The sequence below is a fragment of the Heteronotia binoei genome, chromosome 1 (genome assembly GCF_032191835.1).
Source record: "Heteronotia binoei isolate CCM8104 ecotype False Entrance Well chromosome 1, APGP_CSIRO_Hbin_v1, whole genome shotgun sequence".
Classification (NCBI taxonomy): Eukaryota; Metazoa; Chordata; class Lepidosauria; order Squamata; family Gekkonidae; genus Heteronotia; species Heteronotia binoei.
Window position 1 is genome coordinate 259,747,510 of NC_083223.1, and position 16,851 is coordinate 259,764,360.

Below are 16,851 nucleotides of genomic sequence, written 5' to 3' on the forward strand. Positions count from 1 at the left end.
CTACTGGACTTGAATCCGTCTTTTAAGAAGAAGATATTGGATTTATATCCCGCCCTATACTCTGAATCTCAGAACGGTCACAATCTTCTTTACCTCCCCCCTCCCAACTACAGACACCCTGTGAGGTAGGTGGGGCTGAGAGCTCTTATAGCAGCTACCCTTTCAAGGACAACTCCTATGAGAGCTATGGCTGAGCCAAGGCCATTCCAGCAGGTGCAAGTGGAGGAGTGGGGAATCAAACCCAGTTCTCCCAGATAAGAGTCCATGCACTTAACCACTACACCAAACTGGCTCTCATAAGGAAGCTTAACTGCTTTTGTGTGCAACCCTTTGAATGAATGACGTCCAAAACATCCTATCATTAACAGCCTTGTTCAAGTCTTGCATACTTTTGCTGATCTCATAAAGAACACTGATTGGCTTCAGACAGACTCCAGGGTCCCCTGGAATGCAGTTCCAATAACTCTAGGACACAGTTACCTTCAGTGCTAATTGGAACTCCAGCAATTTAGTGTAGCAGGCAGCTCTGTTGCTGTAAAGTTTGGCATCGTTGGGATTGCGTTTGATGGCTTCTGTATAGTGTTTCATCGCCTGAGGGTAGTCCCCTGGAAGGAAAAAAAAGATAAGACAATCAGATCAGATGAAAACACGTAGCTTGCTTCTAGATAGATTCAGGTGGGCAGCAGTGCTGGATTGAAGCAACAGAACAAATTCTCCCCCCCCCTTTTTTGATAAATCTATTGACAAAACAGTCCAATCATACAAAAATATATTAATATATTCTTGTAACAATTATATAAACAACATAAAATAGAGAGTGGAAGTGGTTATCAACCTAACTTTATAAACCAAACATATTGTCACCATTTATTTCTCTCCCCCAGTTGCCTCAGGCCTTCCACAATCATTTTCTTATTTCTATTTATTAAACCATCTATATAGTTTTTCCCATTTATAACTTGCCATGACTTTAGATTTCCCATTTAAAAGAGCAGAAAGTATATCCGCTTCAGCCGCTTGTAGTACCTTTCCAACCAATTCCTCTAAGTTTGGACATTTTGTTTGTCTCCAATATTTGGCAAGTAGAATTCTAGCCGCCGTAAGAATATAAACCATCAAATCAACATCTTCCTTTGGGACCTCTTTTCCAACCAGAGATAGTAACATAACCTCTGGTTTAAATTGCAAACCAGTAGCAAATACTTCCTTCAAAAATTTTCACCCAAAATTTGTTCACAACACTGCATGTTCACCATAAATGATAAAATGTGCCAATTTTAGATCCGCACTTCCAACACTTGGGAGACAAATTAGAATTAATCTTAGTTAATTGGACTGGTGTTATGTACCACCTGTGAAACATTTTAAAGAAATTCTCACAACAGAACAAATTCCGAGTCCAGCGGCACCTTTAAGACCACCAAAGTTTAATTCTGTGTACCAAGTTAGTTTCATATGTATCTGAAGAAGTGTGCATCCACACATGTGAAATCACTCAGTTCTCATTTACATCGAGAATTAACTTTTGTTGGTCTTAAAGGTGCCACTGGACTCAACTTTGTTAGTTAATTATTTTACTTGTATGCTCATTTGCTGCTATTCAAGGGTCTTACCACCTGCTTTAATTCAATCTTAGTCAGGGGTGTCGAACTCATTTTTTATGAGGACCAGATCTGACATGTTGGATCTCTTCAAGCCTCATTTCCTCTCTTCTCCCTCTAGAAAGGTGCACTCTGTTGCTGGTGTGTATGTTTGAGGGCTTGGGGGAATCAGTTCTCAGGTCCATAGTGTAGGTTCTCCATATTTTTCCCTTTTTTTGTATGCAGTAAAATTATCTCTGTGTGTTTACAATAACTTTCTCTTTCCTCACATTTTGTTTTCATTTGGGAGGTACCTTTAGCAAGATCTACCCTGGTATGCACAGACTACAAGATCTCATGTCATCCCTTCCTGATATTCCATCCATAGATAATTTCTCGCCTCAGGGACCAGTTCAGGTAACACGTGTATGTTCAGGGACAGAATGGATGCTCCAAGATGTGGCTGAGTGCAGACTCTCACCTTTCTGGAAACACTCGTTGCCTTTGTTCTTCTCCTCCAAAGCCAGCTGAGGATCAATGTAGGCGAGCCTCTCTTGCTCTTTCAAGATTTTCTCAGCCTGTAGAAGGAAGACGTGTTTAAAAACCAACAATGACATTACCAAACATACTCCCTCTGGAAATACAACACACTTAAAGGTTTTTACCGGTGCACCTAAGCCCCTACCGCATGAAACCCTGCTGAAGCAAATAGAGACGCTATTGATAGACATGGGTCACTTATTTGCACATTTTAGCTTGCACTGCCAACCCAAAGGCACATCAAGAAATCATATTTCGGTACATTTGCACATTGCTGGTGGCAATGCCCACTAATAGAAGCTTTCTGGAGACAGAGTCTTGAACACATTACGGGTTACAACATCCCACACTCTCCTGAAGTCTTTTTTTTTTTTTTTGGCAATACTGGCAAACTCTGAAGATTCCAAAGCTTTTTTGAAAATTGATTGAAAGTCGCTAAAATGGCTATAGCATCTCTATGGAAATCCAACACCTCACCATCACTTGAACTCTGGTCTACAAAAATCTGGAACATTTTAATAATGGAGAAAATCACGACACAGCTTTCCTTGCCCGACATTTACCCCAAGGTCACATCTTTTGAAGAAAAATGGCTTCCGCTTCTGGAATATACTGAATCTAAAAACATCTTACCTTTTAACACAACTTACCTTCAGTTTCTCTCACTATAATTCTTTCTAACTTATGCTATCCCCTCTTTCTCTTTTTATTTAAATATTCCCTTTTGTTTGGCTTGGGATGGAGCAAGACATTATTCTTAGCTTAAGAATCAAAATTTCTAGCCCAATTACCAGTTAATTTATCCTTAATAAGATTTTCTACAATGTTATTATATATGCCAGGGGTGGCCAAGGGTAGCTCTCCAGATTTTTTTTTGCCTACATCTCCCATCAGTCCCAGCCAGCAAGGCCAATGGCTGGGGGTGATGGGAGTTGTAGGCAAAAAACATCTGGAGAGCTACCCTTGGCCACCCCTGATATATGCCACAGTACTTTATGCATAGTAGAATTTTGTTATATATGGAATTAATCTACTTGATACTACTTCACCCAACAAAGTTCTGTATAACTTGGAATTTCTAAAATAAACTTAGCATATGTTTAAGAAAGAAATCATTTTACATTCAGAATCACATCAGGATATGGGAGGCATACTGAGTAGGCATATAGCATCTCCGTATTAAGAGTTCATTTTTCATGGGTAGTTCCAGCTGGATTACTGAAACTAGCTAGACACAAACTAGACACAAAATGTCAAGACAATAGACAGCACTCCTGAGGGGCCAGTTCTTGCTGCAGGGACTGCTAGACAGCATTTTTAATTCTTGGCAAACAGGAAGGCAAGCCGGAGGCAAGAAGAGGACAAAGGAATGTGCCATCTGGAATTTGCAAACAAAGTTACATCTTGAACTTGCAAGTCACAGGACTTCTAGACGCATGCGTGCTTTAAAAGAACTGTATATGCTGTATCAAACTGCAGAATGCAATTCTGAAAAATGCAAGAGAGATATTTTCACATCAGCTCAAGTAATCCGAGGGGGTCTTATCCAATAAGATAGGGACAAGTCAGGCACCTGATGGGCCAATCATAACTGTCTTGTATAACTTTGGGTAATGTTGTTTTAGGTAAAAAATGACCTGCACATCCTGTATCTCTCCGAGAACTGCTGGTTCCTGAGGAGTCTTTATCCCTCTGTACAGTTTCTCGCTTATAAATTTCCATTTTTCCACAGGACTCCAAGTGTGCTCTGAATCGGGCAGGGGAGCACGTTTGGTTCAAAGGTTGTGTGCAACATTATAGAAATTAATAACAGTTAAAAATAGTATCCAGGAGATATAACAGGAAAGACCAAGTTCCAGCACATTCATCTCCAGTTGGCCATCTCCAGGACTTAGATCGGGAACCGACAATCCCTGAACAAGGCAAAAGATATCTATCTCAAGCCATTATGAAGACTTGTTACATCTCAAGATGATACTGAAGTCTGCAGGATTTACGCAGTCACCTAATAGCAGGAATTCCTGCAGTAGTTGAAGACTGGGTGCCTGGAGCAAACGAGACAGGACCAGCCAAGGAAGCTGGAGGTTATTTGGAGAGTCCAGAGACTGGAGAGGCACAGCGACAGGACCAAACTGACTCTGTTACAAGGCGGCTCAAGAACCTGAACCTGATACTCACCTGCTGGCACTTTTTCAACACATCTGGAGTGCGGTGTTCAGCCAGAGACTTGTTGTAAAACTGGATGGCTTCCTTGTACTTTTCCTCCTTGAAGTAAGAGTTGCCAATTCGGGCGTAAGCTCTAGACAGAAAAGAACAAGCTTAGGAAGAGGAGCTAGCAAGTGCCGAATATCCGGAGTCACAAACCCCATGAGATTTTTGTTGGGGACGACAGGAAGAGTCATGCCATGGGTTAAAAAAAGAGGCTAGCTCCCCGGAGAGGCCAGTACAAGAAATCACATTTCAGCTTCCACTCCGTTCATGAGTAAAAGTTCCCAAAGACTTACAAGTCTCCCCTCCCTCAATTCCTGAAGAAATTAGTGGGCTAGGCCCTTCCAACTGGAAGTACACTTAAAAACAGATCTTCTTTCACATCCCTAAGACCCACTAGAAGCCAATGCTGAGAATCAAGGGAGCCTCTTTGAAAAAAAAAAAACACAGCACACATAGTGATGCCGGAAATCAGATAAAACTGCTCCCAACTCTTTCTGCTGCTGATGAAACAAGATTTGCACTGGCATAGGAGGAAAGGATGTTGTGCCCAAATCCCCTAACTCATTTTAACAACTGACTCAGCTGTTCCCCTGACACTCTCCACCTGCAGCCTTGACTTTCTGGAAGTCTTAAGTAGCTGTAGAGGGAATATCTGTCATTATGAGTGCTTCCCACATGCATAATCCAACTCATTTCCTTCACTCCAAAATGAAGAAAGGCCTGTGAGCTATATAGATCAGGAAATTGGGTTTGCAGGCAGAAAGGTTTGCTGAGACAGATGTAGAAACAGAATGTTTAACAATGGGGGTGGGACTGCAAAATCTCCCCACTCTGAGAAAAATGGCAGTGGGCGGAAAAAACAGAAGTGATCTTCAGAGGAATGGAAGTCTCACCCATCCAGACTTGCAAAAGACGCTCAGCCCCCCAGCAACGGAGGATGGGTCTCAGGTCTGACTTGCTGCTTACTTGGCAATCTGGCGGTAGTCCTCCCGGTTCTCGCGCCCCACCTCGATGGCCTGCTCACACAGCTCCCGGCACTTATTGTAATCCCCTTTCTCAAAATAGACCGCTGAGGGGAGAAGGGGGTGAAAAAAGTAGTGAGCCCTTGACAATCCCAGAACTGCAGCAGCTGTAAACAGCAAGGTCCCTATGGATGGACATATGTCCGTTGACTGGACTATAAGGCAAATAAAACACATATTCCGGCAGATATACAGGACCACAGTAAGCTATGTGAGTCTTTGTCCCAAGGGGAAGGTAGGGGGAGGAGTAAGAAGGGGAGAGGGCAGGCATTCATGCCTGTCCGGCTGTTTAGGGGTGGGTGGGGAGGGGTTCTCATCCAACAGAGCAGTAAGGCAGCCAGTTATGATATCCAAAAACTGGATCCCTTGATGATCTGCAAGGGCCTGCAAGACTGTACTGTTTTGGATGGCATATAACATCTAACGGGAGAGGGCTGCCACTGCATCTGGATCTATCGCACTTCAGCACTAACTGCCTAGGATCTGTACACGTTGAGAAAGGAAAATATTATATGATCCGCCTGAAGAGATGAAGTAGCACCACTGCAATTTTATTTTACTGTTTTAATATTGCTTATTGTTTATTGTGTATTTTATGTTGTTAGCCACCTTGAGTCTGCATAGAATGGGTAGGATATAAATATAACGCAAATAAATAAATCTGGCGGGGGGTCAAAGTTCCATTTGTGTCAAGCCTCCTTAATGCCAATGCCACCTGAGTCATTTATATACCTCAACTGAGAAAAACGATGTAGCATAATGGCTGTCAGCTAGGAAATGCCTGTTTCGACCCTCATCTGCGAAAGGAGGCCAGCTAGCTACCTGCTCTCAGCTTCAGCCCTTCCTCCAAGCCACAGGGATAGAGACATCAGTCTTGATTTACCAGATATGGTGAAGATGACTAGGAATGTATGTAAACAAGAGAATGTTATGGCCTACTATTGAACCACGTCCTGGAGAGGAATGCACCCATGCCATATGTTGGGGCTTCTTTCTCCTTCATCTCCCCAGCAAAGGGATGATCACACTGCTTAACTGCTTGCAGCTCTGAAGTAAGCCAACTAGCCTGGTGCAAGTATTTCCATTCTGGCCTCTGTGGCTCAGCACCTCAGCTTTGCCTCTTAGGGAGGGAGGAGGAAAGGGTCTTCCTTCATCTCACCTGCTTGATTTGTGATGTATGTCATGTTGGTTGGATCCAGCTCCTTTGCTTTGTTGTAATGCTTCAGGGCTGCTTCGAAGTCTTTCTTCTTGTAGGCCTCATTTCCCAACTCCTTCTCTTTGAGAGCCTGTGAAAAGCAACCAAGGGGCCTTTAAATGGTAGTCACTCTGGGACGAGTTCCACAGTTGAGTAGAAACTAGGGACACTTCAGGATGCAGACTTTTATTGCAGAATAAACAGACTACATGATGGCAGACAAAGCGTGGGTACAAAAAGAGAGGAGGGGAGAAAAGAGGGAACATTGCTCAAAAGAGAGAACATTGCAATGTTCTCTTTTCTCCCCTCCTCCCTTCTTGTACCCACACTTTATCTGCCATCAAGTAGTCTTTAGCATACCGTCATATAATGCCTAGCAATCTATTAAGTTAATGTACACACATGAATTCATATGAAGTTGCATTACAGTGAATCAGACCACTGGTCTATCAAAGTCAATACTGTCTACTCAGCCAGTTATGATATCCAAAAACTGGATCCCTTGATAATCTGCAAGGGCCTGCAAGACTGTACTGTTTTGGATGGCATATAACATCTAACGGGAGAGGGCTGACACTGCATCTGGATCTATCGCACTTCAGCACTAACTGCCTAGGATCTGCACACGTTGAGAAAGGAAAATATTATATTGGAAGAAGAAGAAGGATTTCCATAGAGGTCTTTCACATCACCTACTGCCTGGTCTTTTCAACTGGAGATGCTGGGGACTGAACCTGGGACCTTCCCGCATGGCAAACAGATGCACTGTCACTTAACTGAGAGGAAGGGAAACTACCAGAGTGTGAAGCATTACTATGCAAAACACAACTGACAACAAGATCCAGGGGGAAATGCCACAGGGAATGCACACCACCCCCAAATGGGGGTGAATCACGATGAGTAGTGAACACAGGAAAAGGACAATGAGAAGTGTCCTACCTTCCCTGTGAGAGGTTGTGGTTCAGTGGAAGAGCCTCTGCCTTACAGGCAGAAGGTCCCGGGTCCATCCCTGGCACCTCCCGTTAAAAGGAACCAGGTAATAGGTGATGTGAAAGACCTCTGCCTGAGACCATGGAGAGGCACTGCCAGCCTGAGAAGACAATACTGACCTGGATGGCAGTGGTCTGATTCTGTATAAGGAATGGTGATCCATGGTGAGGTACAGTGGGGAGGACTGGCAGGCTAGAGTGAGGTGTAACTGCTCCCTCGTCTACAATTGCAGCTTGGCTGAAGGAGAACGAGGAGTGGTTACCAACTCCTTGCCCTTTTCTCATTCCAGCATATCCAACTATCTGGCTGCACCTCTGCAGGGATCCCGAAGCCCCAGAAAGGATCTTCCTGAGGGTGGGAAATAGCTGCAGCCAAGGAGAAGAGGAAAACTACAGCTTCTGTGCACATAGAAGTAGGAGACTGCCAAGTTATGAGAGAGCTCTTGGACTGAAAAACACATCCCTGAAGAAAAACGAGAGCTGGTTTTTGTATCCCACTTTCATCTATTTTTAAGGAGTCTCAAAGCAGCTCACAATCATCTTCCCTTCCTCTCCCCACAACAAGCACCTTGTGAGGCAAATGCGGCTGCAGGACCTGTGACTGGCCCAAGGTCACCCAGCAGGCATCACGTGGAAGAGGAGTGGGGAATCAAATCTGGCTCTCTAGATTAGGGGCCACCCCTGTTAACCACTACACCACACTACCTCTCCACCAAAGGGAGGTCTGCTGCGTTAGAAGCATCTTAGCCTTTTAAGCTTGGCTGCCTTGAAGTTGCTCCCCATTTTCTACCATTGCCTAAACGTGAAGTGAGTATACAGTAGAAGCCAGTGATATCTGTGATGCTTTGTGGTCAGTGGTCAGTACCTGCTTCTTGTTCTCTGGGAGGTCTTCCTCCATGGGCTCTGGCTTCGGCTCCTTCTTGGGAGGAGGAGGCGGGGGTGGAGACATCGCTTCGTCCTCATCATCTGCACTGGCCAAGTCTACTCCAAGCAGAACCCCCAGGGTTGTCATCACCCGCGGGTCCTTCAATTTCCTGTTAGGAAATAGGGCATGGATCAAGTAAATTGCACTCTGCAAACAGTAGGATCCAGAGCTTCTACCTTTGCCTCTGCTACAAATGTTGTTTACAGCCATACTTATCACAGAATCATAGAAATGGAAGGGACTTGTCAAAAATTAAAACGCAGTCCACGTAATGCCTTTTACTAGGCTGGCTGCAATGCTACAGAGCCACTCAGTGCTCAAGTTGCTATTAGTCTCAGTTCTATCTCTGTAAATATCTAGACAAAGGCAACTTTCATCACAAGATCATCAACCTTGTTAGTCTTTCCAAAGTTTGCAGAGCACTTGTGCTGTTGAGATGGTGAGAAGCCGCATAAAGGCCTGGCTTATCAATATCCAATCATACTTCCTATGCATATTATTATTATTATCATGACTGCAGGCTGTAAGGTACTGGAGCTCAGTTTTGGAGAGTAGGCCAAAAAAATGGCTCACCCACCAAGGCTGACAGCCGACACACACCAGTTTCCTACCTGGGGAGATTGCTGGAAAACACAACTATGGAGGACTCTTTTGAGGCCCTGGAACTGGAATTAGACCAATGTTTATCCACTGGAGGGCAAATCTAACGCTAGGAAACACAGAACAAAGTCTGAGTTCAGTGGCACCTTTAAGACCAACAAAGTGTTATTCTGCACATAAACATTCATGTGCATGCACACTTCTTCAGATACCCAGAATTAAATGTTGGTTTTAAAGGTGCTGCTGGACTCAAACTTTGTCCTGCTGCTGCAGACCAACACAGCTACCCACTTGAAGCTAGGAAGCACAGTAATTGCAGGTCCAACACCATATACTGAAGCTGCTGTAGAGTGTATAAAGTTAGATCATGGGAGATGTGGAGCAACTGCAGCTTAGCGATAAGAGAACACCCACTGAGCTCTGGTCTACAGCCAGCCAATGTGCTCTTGGCAGCACCTTCTCAAACAGATGCTGTCGGTTGCTGCCGCTGCCAGAGAGGTGCTATGGATTTCCTGGGAGCTAGATACCACACCTCAAAGGAAGGACAAGGAATCAACAGGAGCAAAGATGGCTTAACTTCTGAAAAGTGAACTAACATTAAGACACAGACAATGAAGATAAATATTAACACTTAACTAGGAGCTGTGGGATGTTATGTTTAGGGATAGACATGAACTACATTTTTGTGATTTGTTTCAGTTTGTGGCCAAACCAAATCATGAACCGGGAGGTTGGTTTGTGAACAGAACTGGTTGACAGCAGTTTGTGGACCCTGCTTTTTGCCTCCTGCCACTTTTTGTGGGGAGAAGAAAGCAGGGGTTTCAATGGCTTGGAACCCTTTAATCCTCCGCTTTCTCTCAGGAACCGCCATAATTTGTGGAACTTCTCATGGCGCTCTTCAGTTCATGATCCACAAACCAGCCAAAATTAATCACAAATGTTAAGTTCCCATACCTAGTTATTTCAGATAGTATGGGCTAAAAGAAAACCTCCTCTCAGGCAGCTCTATAAGCACAGAAAATACAGAACTCTGCTGCAGTTAAGTTACCAACTAGACCTAGCAAACTCTGCTGACATAGTACAAAACATCAGCATTTTGAACAGAGAAAATTAACCAGATATGGTATATCCACAGATCTTATGTTCTCACTCCATTAAACTAAACCTTCTTGCTCTCTAACTCATAACTTTTAAGCTCTGTCAACCTCCCCCTGTCAGAATTCAACTCTTTTCCTGCACAAATCTCAGGGACTGGTTCAGTTTGCTGCTCTCATGGACTCATGTGTTGCTGGGGTAACATTTCTGAACTCTACCTCCAGACCTTGGGAGTGAAGATCTATCTCATTCCCGAGGAGGAACTCAGGGACACTGTCACTATCATAAATATGACTGAATTCTGTTCCCAAACCTTTCTAGCACTTCACAATGCAGAAAGCTCTATTATTTTGTTGGATGTTGGAACTAATTATGTATGGTGTGATATGGATATATAGGTTTTTGTTTCCTCCTAAATATCGTCTTCTATTACTATAAAAAACAGCATCTTGATTTTATTAGGTCTCTTATCCCTTAACCATCTAACTGCTTCGATCACAAGCCCTTAGTGAGCAGAATCACTTGTGTTTGGGACAAAAAAGACACTATTCCAAACTGCTCTGAGCCAGCAGAAATGTAACACATCTGAAACATCTGGGCACAATCTCTGGTGGTGATAGTGAAAAGTGCCAAATTGCTGGTGACTTTTGGTAACCAAGGAGGGTTTTCAAGACAAGAGACATTCATAGGTGGTTTGCCACTGATTGTCAATGTGTAGCGACTTCCTTGGTAGTCTCCCATCCAAACACTAACCAGGCCTGACCCTGCTTAGCTTCTGAGATCAGACCATTCTGGGACATCAAGGTCAGGGCAGATCTCTGGTACTTCAAGTTTAACAGGACTCTTTAGAAAGTCTGTCAAAGATCTCTGCTGGAGATCTCTGGAAGCAGCTGCTTGTTGGGAGTAGGTAATACTACAGTGGAGAGATCCATGGTCTCCCTCACTGTAAACCAGCTTTATCTGTGCTTTTTTCAGCATGTCACAAATGCAATTAACACAGGCAACTGTGCACACCAGCAGCCTTACGCTAAAGAGTTGCCAGTCACACCAGACCCATCCCAAGAGGGACTTCAAGTCAAAATCAATCGGTTTCCCAAACCAAAATGAAAACCAGGGGCTATGTGCTGCTCTCACATCTCTGTCTGGTTATTCTTGAACTCTGCATCGAAATCTTGCCGCCTAAACCTCACAGCAGTTTCCTACTGGTAGGAACCAAGACAGTAGGCATGAACACCTGTCCCTGTCAAACTACGCATCCCATTTTCATTACTTTGTCTGAGCTATAACACAAAAGAAATGACTTTTTCATGCACTACCAATGGACTAAGTCACCCAATTGCCCATGGCAATGGAAGCGTAAAGGCTATCACGTCACTTGCCATCATCACTACACCTGACGATAATGAATTCTGTCCCTAGCAGTTTCCAAGGATGACGGCACTTCTATCTCAGCCTCCTTTCAAAGATGCAGACAACACTGTGGTAGATGAATGGTATCTCCACATACAGGCAATCTACCTGTGAATACCAGGTGCTGATGACAAACGCTATGAATCCCATATCATATTAAGAAGCACCACGGAGACTGCCTGCTGCTGGAGACACAGTACTATAGTCGACAGACCTTTCGTTTGATCCATTAAATCCCAGGGTCCCCAACAAGGTGCCATGGCCCCTGCTGACCCTTTTTCTGGCACCCCACAAGGCTTCTGATTGATTACTGGAGATTTCATTGGCTGCCACCAAGCATGAGGATCTATTCTGTGTTGCCAGAGTTAAAAGATGCAGTAATCGTTTTGTGGCTGGCTCTGCCTCTTATGGCAACCATTTTGTTGTTGCTCCCACTACGTCGTCAGAATTCCAAATGTGCCAGCAGGCTCAAAAAAAGTTTGGGGTCCTCTGCAGTTAAGTGAATTCAAGCTCCCCACCCCAGCACTTACGTCCCCAGCTCCGATGGCTTGTTGCGGAGCTGCTCGATCAGCTCTCTGTAGCTCGGGTCACTGAGCAAGCCTCTCGTGCGGGGGTCGCTCTCCAGCTTTTGGTAGAGGTTAGGCATGTTGAAAGGGTTCATGAGATTCCTTTCTGAAGGGGCAAGCGAAAGAAGAACATCAAGGAAGCCAAGAGCTGTACTGGCTGGATAGCAATAAACTTTGAACCTAAAACTCTCTCTGCAAGACTTCCCTTCTTTTGGACATGCAGCGCAGGGCTTGGCGGCCGCCTGTGCCAAGCGTTGTACAAAGGAACCAATTCAGGGAGGAGGCTTTGCCAATAGACACAGTCTTTATTTTCTTCCCAAGGTACTGCAAACTCCTCTGGTGTCTCCACAGACTAGTTTAAAAGGTTCCTAGGATAGGACAGAACTTCCTAAACAGAGGCAAATGACTACTACTGGAAGCCGGAACAGGCCACGTCCCTCATTCTGACCTATGCATGCGCACATGATAAATACACCATATGTGCTGCCAGTGATGTTGCTGAAAGCAACAAGAGCTCTTACTACTGGAAACAACAATGTTTAGGGTCAGGTCAGACACAACACAAAGCCACGGTTAGTTTTGCACAACCAGGCTTTGCCTCACACACAGTCACTGAACTCTGGTTTGCCTCAAATTGTTGGTTTCATTTTCCTCTGCCTCCCGGGAATGATCCAGCTGGTATCCCAGGCTGTATTGCTGGGAGGGTGGTGCTGGTGAACAAGCCAGGACATCCCCCCTTCTATGTCACTCAAAATTATTTTTTTTTTTTGTGCAGTCAAGTCACAGATGAGCTATGGCCAGGGATGGCTCTATGGGGCACAGCACCCCAGGCATTTTTCATTTCATTTCATTCGATTTATATCCCGCCCTCCCCACCGAGGCGGCTCAGAGCGGCTCTTTGCTGCCTGCTGCCCCCCCCCCCATGGTGCTGTGCCGCCTCTGCCCCCCCCCCCCCCGCAGCACCACCTCCTCTCCTCCCCTCTATTTTAATGCCTGGAACCGTGGTAAAGCGCTGCGTTCCGGGGCTCTTGAAAGGCCTCTCCCTCTTGCCAATCAGCTGATTGGCAGGTAAAACCACGCCAGAGGCTTGCAGCTTCTATGCTGCCCCTCCGGCGCGCTCATGATTAGTGTGGAGGCAGCAGTGGTGGGAAGGATGAGTGAGCCGCTGCCTTGCTCGTCCTTCCTGCTGCCGCCGCCCCTACGCTGATCGTGAGCACGCTGGAAGGGCAGCATAGGAGCCGACGGCTTCCAGTCAGCTGATTGGCGGGGGAAGAGCCCCAGAACGCAGTGCTTTACCATGGTTCTGGGCATTAAAATAGAGAGGGAGGGAGGGAGGCAGCAGCTAGGGAGGCAAATAGGCATTTGCCTAGGGGGCAAGGCCGAATTTGATGCTCCCGCCATGCTGGCATCTTAGGCAATTGCCTAGTTTGCCTAGTGGGTAAGCCGGCCCTTCCTATGGCGACCCTGTAGGTTTTCAAGGCAAGAGACATTCAGAGGTGGTTTGCCACTGTAGCAACCCTTGTGTTCCAGAGGTGGTTTGCCTCGTGTAGCAACCCTTGCGTTCCTTAGTAGTCCTCCCTCCAAATATTGACCAGGGTCAACCCTCCTTAGCACCCCAGACTTGACGAGACTGGAATAGCCTGGACTGTCAAGGCCACTCAAAACTAGCTGTGGTTGATAGACCAGCTTCCAATCAAGCTGCAGTGAAATTAAACTATGGCTTTGTGCGATGTCTGATCTGAAAGTTTTTTGTCATGCAGAAGGCCCTCTTCAGTGAACACACTTGGAACTAACCAACGATGGGACACCTAGGGCACAGCAGCACCGAAATCCTCTCTGCATGGCTCCCAGGGCGGTAAAGATCTCTGGTCCTCCTGGGAAAGAGGTGCTCGAACATGCATCACCTAGCAATGGCCATTTTGCAGTCACTAAAGGAACACCATCCCACACATCTGATTTTTAAAAATGGCTCTTGCCTTTCCAGGTTAGGTTTACGAAGATAAACCCACTTGCTCTTCTATGCCCTCCACTAGCAACTATGCTTAGCATATACCAAACAAGCCCCTTCCATCTCCTAGGTCAATGCAGGCCCCCCGAAGCTGTTCATGAGATCCAGGAAGTGCTCCAGTGGAGTCCTCATAGTTATCCAACTACCACTGAGGATGAGACATTTCCTTATTGGAAAATAAGCGGGGAGGACAGAGTACAAACCTATGGATCAGACACACATTGGATATTCCCAGGGCTTTTTTGAGCAGGAACGCAGTTCTGGCTGGCTTGGTGCCAGGGGGTGTGGTCTAATATGCTGATGAGTCCCTGTTGGGCTTTTTCAACAAAAAACCCTGTGCGAAATAAGTGATGCCAGGGGTGTGGCCTAATATGCAAATGAGTTCCTGCTGGGCATTTCCTACCAAAAAAGCCCTGGATGTTCCTCATTTGAGGCCTCCTCTGAGCCAGGCAGACTACTGGGTGGGAGTATCTTTGCAAGTCAAGGCAATGGATAGCAGGGTTCCTCCTAGCCTAGGACTTAGCAGACTCCTCTTTGGAACCATTTCTCAAACCCTTATTTCAATTAAACCGCAGAACTAAGGTCAGCACGCTTTCAGGAGCCATGAGGAAAAAAAGCAGTCCAAACCACGGCTCTCTTACCCGCCAGCCTGGCTTCCATGTTCTGGAGGCCTTCCTTCAGCTGTGCGTTGCCTGGCTCGTGTTTCAGGCCTTCTTCGTAAGTCTTCTTGGCCTCTTCAAAGCGGTTTAGGAATTCCAAGGCAGCTGCCTTTCGGGAGTAGCCCTACAGACAACAGGGAAGAGGCGAAATCAGGCTTTTAGGAGGCAAGAAATGCCACTGCCCACCCCCCACCCCCCGCAAAACATGACATTCCATATCACTGACAGCTACTATAGGGGCCTAAAGTAAAATCCCAAAGGAAACTGTGTTCTATGGTCTGTTATATTCAAAATTATATACAGAATTAATAATGCATTCCACAATTGAACAAACAAATTACAAGTGAAAAGCAAAAGTCCCAAAGGCTAAGAAAGCCTCAGCAGGTGTATACTGGCAATGTCCTTGAAGTAACAGTAAGTAGTCTTCCTCAGAAGTACAAGTTGCAAATATCTTTATAGGTATGGCATGATGTATTGAAGCCCCAAAATACACATATACAACGCGATTTCCGGATGTCTAACGTGTTTCAAGGACGTAGCCCTTCCTCAGGTAAGTCTTATTCCAATCCAGGGCAATTCTCCTAGCCAAGTTTTACACACTCATACATTCAACTTCTACTTAGAGATCCCAATTCACAACTTCTTACAGCCATACAGCTTCGCATAATTCAAATTCTTGGGTCGTATCCCACTTCAGGGGCTGCAGATCATTCCATGTGCTGCTTGAGAACCGAGACTGCATGAAGGTGATGGTTTCCCTGGCTCTGAACTAGAGGGCGGAAGGTGTTACTGAAGCCAAGGAAACCATAAACTATGAGCATTTATGAGCAGGGGTCATGGATCAACAGTACAGCACCTGTTCGACACGCAGATGGTGGGATAGGCCCCTGAACAGCTGCTGCCAGAGCAGATAAGGCAGTTTCATATATTCATACAGACCATATCAACAGCCTGAGCACTAAAAATCCTGCAATGCCTACTTGCAAAGACATCGGTGTGCTGGCAAGCAAGATACTGAGAGAAGAAGACTGCAGATTTATACCCCACCTTTTTTCCGAATCAGAGACTCAGAGCGGCTTGCAATCTCCTTTATCTTCTTCCCCCACAACAGACATCATGTGAGGTGGGTGGGGCTGGGAGGGCTCTCACAGCAGCTGCCCTTTCAAGGACAACTCCTGCGAGAGCTATGGCTAACCCAAGGCCATTCCAGCTGCTGCAAGTGGAGGAGTGGGGAATCTGCACTTAACCACTATACCAAACCGGCTCTCAAAGAGGGAGAGGCGAAGGTCAGATGCACCAGGAGCAAACTGATTCCCAGCAGCCCTCCCAGTGCTTTGGGGGGTTCATTGACTCCTCAAGACAGAATATGGCTCTGCAGTTGCAGCAAAATAGTCTGACGTGTCACTGCCTGGCACATGCCTGCCAGTCCCTGGACCAGACTTTCTGAAAGGGGACAGTTACAGAATTCTTTTGTGGGAATTGCTAAGGCAGAAACGGTGCTCTCGGCTGGAACCAGAAGTGGGTCTAGACAAGGCACAGGGAATTCCAAGCACACAGAAGATTTTTGTGCCCTGAGAAGAGCCTCGGCTAGAAAGAGCTTCTCACCTTGCCCCACTCTGGCTTCAGCTCGACGGTCTTGCAAGCATCTTCCAAGGCTTTCTGATATTCCCCCTTTTTGGCATATGCCGCAGACCTGTTGCTGTACAGCACGTGGTTGGAGGAGTCCAATTTAATGGCCTCAGAGTAGTGCTTGATAGCTTCTGCCGTGTTCCCTGAGCTCAGGGCTTTGTTACCTTTCTCCTTCAACTCGTTCACCTGAGAAGCATAAAAAAGAGAGAGAAAGAGAAATCAAAGGCTTGTAAAGGAACCTGTGTGCTAGTAACCCAGTAAACTAACCTATTTCCCCACTGCACTATTTCTTAATAAACACTGAGCTACCTAGACTAGCTACCCTATTATAATCTGCATCCACCTGCATGTTCTACTTTTATGAACTGCGTTCAGGTTACAAAAGGAAAGGAAGAGTCTTTCGAACTACAAAAGATCTTGGT

At 45.6% G+C, this 16,851-nt stretch overlaps 2 protein-coding genes across 2 annotated transcripts in view; both read right to left on the reverse strand.

Moving 5' to 3' along the window:
- FKBP2 (FKBP prolyl isomerase 2) overlaps window positions 1-13,104 on the reverse strand; it is a 325,209-nt gene extending 312,105 nt beyond the window's left edge. Inside the window, exon 1 of the mRNA XM_060254639.1 lies at window positions 13,100-13,104. The gene's annotated coding sequence lies outside the window, so the exon portion shown is untranslated. The remainder of the gene's footprint in view (window positions 1-13,099) is intronic.
- Window positions 1-16,851, reverse strand: part of STIP1 (stress induced phosphoprotein 1) — a 31,734-nt gene that overhangs the window by 8,387 nt on the left and 6,496 nt on the right. The window contains exons 2-10 of the mRNA XM_060254605.1: window positions 16,406-16,615; window positions 14,783-14,924; window positions 12,098-12,239; window positions 8,403-8,571; window positions 6,513-6,639; window positions 5,298-5,400; window positions 4,299-4,419; window positions 2,062-2,158; window positions 481-605 (exon numbers count right to left, since the gene is read on the reverse strand). Of these exons, the coding sequence (XP_060110588.1) occupies window positions 481-605; window positions 2,062-2,158; window positions 4,299-4,419; window positions 5,298-5,400; window positions 6,513-6,639; window positions 8,403-8,571; window positions 12,098-12,239; window positions 14,783-14,924; window positions 16,406-16,615 (1,236 nt within the window). The remainder of the gene's footprint in view (window positions 1-480; window positions 606-2,061; window positions 2,159-4,298; window positions 4,420-5,297; window positions 5,401-6,512; window positions 6,640-8,402; window positions 8,572-12,097; window positions 12,240-14,782; window positions 14,925-16,405; window positions 16,616-16,851) is intronic.